At 36.3% G+C, this 7,690-nt stretch overlaps 1 protein-coding gene across 3 annotated transcripts in view; it reads left to right on the top strand.

Annotated features, from left to right (window-relative positions):
• The window catches only part of LOC106295461 (actin-2), a 20,931-nt gene extending 15,337 nt beyond the window's left edge, over nt 1-5,594 (top strand). Inside the window, exons 2-6 of one of the 3 annotated variants that reach the window (XM_013731369.1) lie at nt 3,348-3,420; nt 3,905-3,974; nt 4,053-4,446; nt 4,525-5,138; nt 5,221-5,594. In XM_013731369.1, coding sequence (XP_013586823.1) covers nt 3,915-3,974; nt 4,053-4,446; nt 4,525-5,138; nt 5,221-5,286 — 1,134 coding nt within the window. In that variant the 5' untranslated portion in view covers nt 3,348-3,420; nt 3,905-3,914 and the 3' untranslated portion in view covers nt 5,287-5,594. Of the gene's footprint in view, nt 1-3,317; nt 3,421-3,899; nt 3,975-4,052; nt 4,447-4,524; nt 5,139-5,220 lie in introns of those variants that run through there. The other 2 variants (XM_013731371.1, XM_013731370.1) reach the window with 2 other exon arrangements.
• The last annotated feature ends 2,096 nt before the right edge of the window (nt 5,595-7,690 follow it).

Here is a 7,690-nt window from a genome sequence, read left to right as displayed (position 1 = left end):
GGATACAAATGTATTGTAGTCCATAAGCTTGTGAGAGCCGAGATCTATGACCTAATAATATATATTTCAGTGTGTGATATAATCCACAGCAACAGAGGTCATGAGACACCATCAAGAGATAGATAAAGGACTACAATGTCCGAGATAGATATGGTACTGCCTAAGGCAAAGAAATCGATGTCCACATCCATGAGAGTGTTCGGCCGCAGAGCCATAATAAGATATTATAAACTCACAGCAATGATCATTGATCTTGAACACTCATGAGACAAGTAGTGGACATGTATAGAAGAGGTCTATGATCCAGACATGGATCGGCCAGATCGAGACACAGGTTCATGATAACCACGTCTAGTACATTGTCCATAAGTACTTAGTTTGTCCGATCAAAGTAAAGAGTTAACAGTAGACGATCACGTCTAGACTATGAACACATGCAAACACGATTTGGAAAGACCCAATAGTGATCCCCGAGAACAATATGGTTCACATTATTTAGCACACATGCTTTACCGGGACACTCGGTGTCAAGAGACATGAGAAACGACCTAAGAGGTCAAAGTGGTCTAGGTACGGCTTAGTAATGAACTTGGCTGATTACTCTCATCCTGTGCATACAGGAAATATCACGCACCAAGATGCGTAGAATGTAGAACCTACACTAAGGTTCACATCAGGGGGAGTAGTGCGTGTTGTACTCTTTTTCCTTCATCATGGTTTTGTCCCACTGGGTTTTCCTGATAAGGTTTTAATGAGGCAACATGAAGCGTACTACAAATCATGTATGGTTATGGCATCCAAGGGGGAGTGTTATAAATCATGGAGTGGATTGTCATTAACCAGGCCCAGATCGAGACCGGCCCAATACCTAGAAGATGGAGAGATGGCCGAAGCCTAGAAAGAGGAGAGAAAGCCGACTTTAGGAGAGAGAGAGAGACGGCCACAAAGCTTGGAGAAAATGAAACTTTTTCCTTTTCCTAATAGATGTAATCTTTTCATTATTATGTATTAGTAGTTTTCCTAATCATAATAAGTTTAGGTTTTGGATACTTTTCATTTATCTTCATCTTGTAATCTTTATATAAAGGAACCTTCTTGATCATTAATAATAACACAGAATATTCACTCTCTAAATTCTCTATTTTACAACAAATATATACTACCGTAGATCAATGGGAACAATATATTAACAGATAAGTAAATCTGGAACTTCATGATTGAAAAACACTTAAACAGTATACCAGACAATATGATTTTTAAAATAAAAATGAATGATCCATTGGGTTTTTATTACATGTAGGGCTTAAACCATTTTCATTTTAGAGGTGATCAATCCATATCCCAGAAAAGCAAAAACAAACTTTATGGGTGGATCGTGGTGTGCCACTACTAGTAAAGTGAGAGGGAGAAAAGATAGATCTCTAGGATCAATCAACCCGTTAATTACATTCTAAATCCAGATAAAACTAACCTTGATTGACTTTTCTACAAGAAAAGAACATGAATGTGGCCTGCCATATTTATGTAACTTTATATTATAAAAACATGAACATGGCCTGCCTCATATAACCCATATATAAAGAGTGGGAATTAAATGTAATCATAGTAGTAGCTATGAAAATCAGAAGTAGTTTCGTGATGATGGACACAACGTTTTCGTAGGTGCCAGCTTAACCCTCTCCCTCTGTCTTTTCGATTCTACTTACCACGTGCGATTCACGTGGATCGCGAAAAGTTGACTTTTTAGTTTTCATCTCTCAAAATACATGTAAAGTTTACGAGGATGAATCATAGTGTTTTTTTACTGTTGGGCAGAACACGACGAGGATTCTAGTATCATTGCTCAGCTTGCTAGTTGCTATGGCCCCGATGATTTGATCTAACTATCGTACGTTAAGTATACTCGGGTTGTTATCTCTCTAGATATGGAATCCAATACACACGTGTGTCCCACTTTTTGTAAATAAAAATAACCTATAAATATCCTGAACTGCATAGGTTAAATATCCAATTCAGGATAGATAAGCTATTATTACAAGTGCTCTATGCCAAGAGCCTCAAAACTTTGAGTCTATACCTAACGTTAGTGCTTGATATTCAGAAAGAACTTATATCCTTAAATATATATATATATAGTTCAAATAGATTATCATCATCGAAGAGAGTTTTGACGTTAAGAGTACATGCATGGCATAATAAAATGGCTAGACTCAATGTATTGGTATCTCAACTCGACATTATTTATACCAAACATATGGCAAACATACAATTTTAGACATACAAAACTATTATCTAGGTGTCAGCAAGCATATATATAACTAAGCATGTGATATAATCCACACTCTATGCGGGATTAATTTATGTAAACAATTATATTTGGTGATAAATAATTGAGAAAATATATTGAATAATTGAGAAACCATTAACTATTAAATATATAATTAAATTGGTGCAAACACGTAAAACAAATAAATCACATTTGTGTATTTACTATCATTTTATGACAAGTAAATCTAAACAATACATTTATCTATTTTGTATATAATTAAATTAAATAATATTAACATAGATATATAATATATTTTAATATGGTTGTCCGAGACGTTATAATATCATATGATCATTTGTATTTTTTTCTAACAATTTTTTAAAATAATTGATAATAAAAAAATTCAAAGTGGAACTTTTAATAAGTTTAAAATTTATAAATATTCTTGAAAATTAATTGCAAATTTTGAAATTAAAATATTTATGTTATTAGGGATATGTGAACTTTTAATTAATTTTCTTAATTAGTATACAAAATGTCGAAGTGAGACATTTCAAGAAAAATAGTGAATATATCCTAACACATCATGGAAGTCACCTTCTTTCACGGTATGATCTTACTAGTCCACTTAAAAAAGAAAAAAAATACGATTCGATTCAAATAGAAAAAGAATTAACTAAGTTGAATTTTGTGAAATCTAGATGAAGAAGCCAACCACGACCATCGCTGGCTGGATTGACTCGGTTAACACTAGCTAAATAAAAGAAAAGAAAAATGGAAATGTCATTATACGCCGAGCCGATCACAGTGTCAAGCCATCTCAGAAAAAACAAATTAAATCTTATTAATTAACCCAACGGCTGAGATCACTAATTAAATTTAAAAAGGAATTGACACGAGGGAAAAGGCTGTCTGACAGCCAGGTCACGTTATCTTTACCTGTGGCCGAAATGATTCGTTTTTTTTTTTTTTGTTTGAATGGCGGAAAAGAAAGTTGAACAGATAAAACCCGCCTTATAAATTCAAACATTACTTCTCCTCCTTCGTTATCGTTGGCCGTTTTATTATCTCCGGCGAGAAGAGAGAGAGAAGGAAGTTTAAATCGGAATCGTCTTGGTTCCTCGTTTCTTCTTCGATCTTTCTTTTCCAAGGTATACTTTCTGGATCTACTTTATCTGCTGGATCTAGATGTTTGTTTCCGGAATTTGGTAGAGATCTTGAACTTGAATTTGGATCTATGAACTCTCTATAGTCCTTTGACATTCCTATGAAATCGATTTCAGTTGACCGATCTCGAACTTGAATTTGGATCCATGAACATTCCTAGCAATCGACTTCAGTTGAGTTGACCGATCATCTTTTAGCTCGATCGAGCCACCAGTATCTGTGTTTGACTTTGATCTTGATTGAAATCTCGATAGGGATAGATCCAGATTCAGATCATCTGGTTTTCATATGTTAAGGCTAGATTGAAATCTCAACTGTTACGGTTAGTTAGATTTTGAGTAGCGATTGAGGGAAGTTATGCTCTGTTTATGGATGTGTTGAAGTTGCAAGATTATCGGTTTAGGATTTGATTGTAGTGTCATATGTTGAATTGGAAGCTATTTATGATTAGTTCTTGATTCAGTCAGGCTTATAAAAAATGGCTGAGGCTGATGACATTCAACCAATCGTCTGTGACAATGGTACGGGAATGGTCAAGGTTAGTACTTGTCTTCTCTTTACTCTTTTCATCAGATCTGTGGATGTTTCTTGTGCTTGATGATACACTTGTGTACAGGCTGGTTTCGCCGGTGATGATGCTCCCAGGGCTGTTTTCCCTAGTGTTGTTGGTAGGCCAAGACATCACGGTGTCATGGTTGGGATGAACCAGAAGGATGCCTACGTTGGTGACGAAGCACAGTCCAAGAGAGGTATTCTCACCTTGAAATACCCTATTGAGCATGGTGTTGTGAGCAACTGGGATGACATGGAGAAGATCTGGCATCACACTTTCTACAACGAGCTCCGTATTGCTCCTGAGGAGCACCCGGTTCTTCTTACCGAGGCTCCTCTTAACCCAAAGGCCAACAGAGAGAAGATGACCCAGATCATGTTCGAAACCTTCAACTCTCCAGCTATGTATGTCGCCATCCAAGCTGTTCTCTCCCTTTACGCCAGTGGTCGTACTACCGGTTAGTACATTTTTAAGTCTCTCTTTGTAGTCATTGATGATCTTGAAACTGAGCGCTAATTCTTTCTCCTTTGACCAGGTATCGTGTTGGATTCTGGTGATGGTGTGTCTCACACTGTGCCAATCTACGAGGGGTTCTCTCTACCACACGCCATCCTCCGTCTCGACCTTGCTGGTCGTGACCTTACTGACTATCTCATGAAGATCCTTACCGAGAGAGGTTACATGTTCACCACAACAGCCGAGCGGGAAATTGTAAGAGACATCAAGGAGAAGCTCTCCTTCGTCGCTGTCGACTACGAGCAGGAGATGGAGACCTCCAAAACCAGCTCCTCCATCGAGAAGAACTACGAATTACCCGACGGACAAGTGATCACCATCGGTGCTGAGAGATTCAGGTGTCCGGAGGTCTTGTTCCAGCCATCGTTCGTGGGAATGGAAGCTGCAGGAATCCACGAGACAACGTACAACTCCATCATGAAGTGTGACGTGGACATCAGGAAGGACTTGTATGGTAACATTGTGCTCAGTGGTGGAACAACTATGTTCTCGGGGATTGCAGACCGTATGAGCAAAGAGATCACAGCACTTGCACCAAGCAGCATGAAGATTAAGGTCGTTGCACCTCCCGAGAGGAAGTACAGTGTCTGGATCGGTGGTTCCATTCTTGCTTCCCTCAGCACATTCCAGCAGGTATATATTCACATGATTTTTTCTTTCTTTCTCTGCAAATATAAGTAAAGGAGCTGATTGTTTATATCTTTGGTGTCATCAGATGTGGATCTCCAAGGCTGAGTATGATGAAGCAGGTCCAGGAATTGTTCACAGAAAATGCTTCTAAGCTGTCTCAGGGAGAAAGGCTCCAAGCTGGGTTTTATAAAAAAATTATATTTGCTTTCTCCATTTGTTTGTTTCATTTCCCTTTGATTTCGTTTATGTGTGTGATAAACTCTCTGGGTTTTACATTACGTCTGTGTTTCAAGAAACCTTTGCGTTTTAGTCGCTTGTTTTGTAGCCCTGAGTGATCGAATTGATATATGCCTCTTTATTCCTTATTTTTCCATAATTTCTTTCAAAAACTGGGAAGAAAGAACCTTTGCATTGTTAATAACTTAATATAACGATTGTATCAGATGATATTTTTATTGATATTTGGCTTTTAATTGTTATCATGCAACCTTCATTTGGTATCAAGAGTCTGTATGATTGAGGCGTTATTGGTTTTCCATTTACATAGAAAACAAAACTACACTAACCGCAACAATGTATAAGACCACACTAACCGCAACAATTCTACTGCTGTACCACCAAACCATTCCAAGCATCTCGTTGTTATTATTTGATTTATAATCCTTTTACATAATGAACATCTACTCTATTAAATTAGAGTCTTATTTTTATCTATTTAGAAAAGTCGTTGCTTAAGTTTAAATTGGTCCTACTAGACTTACGTATATCATAAATGTTATTCATGATATAATTCAGCTAATGTATTTTCTATCCAAAATATATAAAATTTCTTAGTGTAACAAAAACCTAATTTCGTAGACCAGAAATCATGCACCAGTGCTTCAAGAGGTTGATGCGGGAGTGAAGCAATAGAGGACAACTGTCAACATAGTGATCGATGAAACCTTGCCATCAGATTTCCAAAACTCAATCCTCAGAAACACCATCGTCTCTCCTCATAGGAAGGGGTAAAACCTAAGGCACGAGTTATATAAATTCTGCACCTTTTCCTCCTTTCTAAGATCGGTATTAAAAACATTTAGGGTTTTACGATGTATCCTCTCTTCCATTTAGGGCTTTGATAGATCAGAATAACATGGAAGTCAACATTCACCAAGATGCAGTACTGTTGATCGTTCAAGTCTCGACCTTTTTGAATTTTATGGAAGAAATTAAAGAGTGACAGTTTTATGCTTTATTGTTTCTTAAAAACAACTATATGATTTTGATTGATGAATCTTTTTCAGGAGTGGCTGCGCTATCTATATCAAAGGTTTTGCAGTCACTAAATATAAATGGTAAAATTTTGACGTATATATAGTTCTAGATGGGAGCATTGCAAAAAGTGTAGCTTATATGAATAATAGATGATGATTGACATTGTTTATATATAAGGTCTGTTGTAAAGGAATCAGAGGAGTGGCCATCTCAATACTCAAAGTTATTTGTTGAGGTTTGAGAAATTTCAAAGTCTTTGTTTTTAATTGATTACTGACATGAAGATGTGTTCACTACTTGCTTATGTCTCATGATGTATAATAAATTTGGATTTTCAGCTTGATGATGATTGAAAGCTTTCATTTACTTACAAGATGAGATTTGCCAAAGTTAGTTTGGCTTTTTTAAAATGTATAAATGCACTGACTATTATCTTGCGTTTCCTTAATCCTTACTAACTTAGTGGTGATTGTTTTGAATTGATGTTTGCTATTGTGGCCGGTCTCTGCGCGTCCTATATATATTTTGCGTTTCCTTAAGCACAATTTTGCGTTTCCTTAATCCTTACTATCTTTTGCTTTTCCTCTCTCGAGACTGTCATCAGGCAGAAAATCTCCAGTGATGTTGCTTTCATCAACAAAAGCATGCATTGATGAGATATGTGTAGAGATGGATAGGATTGGGGGACCTGTTGTTGAAGATTCAGGGGTAAGATCTTAAACCATCATGTGATCACTACTTAGAGTTGCATGAATGGATAATAACCATTTTTCAAAAACAAACATTTAGGCCCAGTTTTACACAATTTTGGAACTTGGACGAGCATTTGATCGTGTGTTTTGAGCATTTGGATGGTTGAATGGATGGTAAGTGATTTGGTTATTCTACTTCTTAGTCGTATAGTTCATGTATTATTTTTTTGTAATATTTTATTACAAAGATCAACAATGATGTCTATGAATGTCTACAAAACAATGATTTTTCAAGAGTTATATGCTATCTTAAAAATAATTGTATCCTTGCTGGTTTAATTTCTGTTCAGTTTCCAGACTAAAGATATGCAGTTTTAGTATAGTGTCTACAATGATGATCTTTCCATAGATGTTTGCCACTATTACAGATGGTTATAAGCCATATCTTTTTGCTCATGAAAAAAGATACAGAAGGCTCATTGATGAATCAATTAGCTATATTAAAAGACCATCTGAAGCGACTATCCAAAATTTTATTAGATTCCATTACTTATGAGGTTTTTTTGTCAAACACTAAGAACTAATTTTGAAAATATCTGTGACTTT

This window comes from Brassica oleracea, chromosome C5 (genome assembly GCF_000695525.1).
Source record: "Brassica oleracea var. oleracea cultivar TO1000 chromosome C5, BOL, whole genome shotgun sequence".
Classification (NCBI taxonomy): Eukaryota; Viridiplantae; Streptophyta; class Magnoliopsida; order Brassicales; family Brassicaceae; genus Brassica; species Brassica oleracea.
This window is presented reverse-complemented; position numbering and strand designations above follow the sequence as displayed.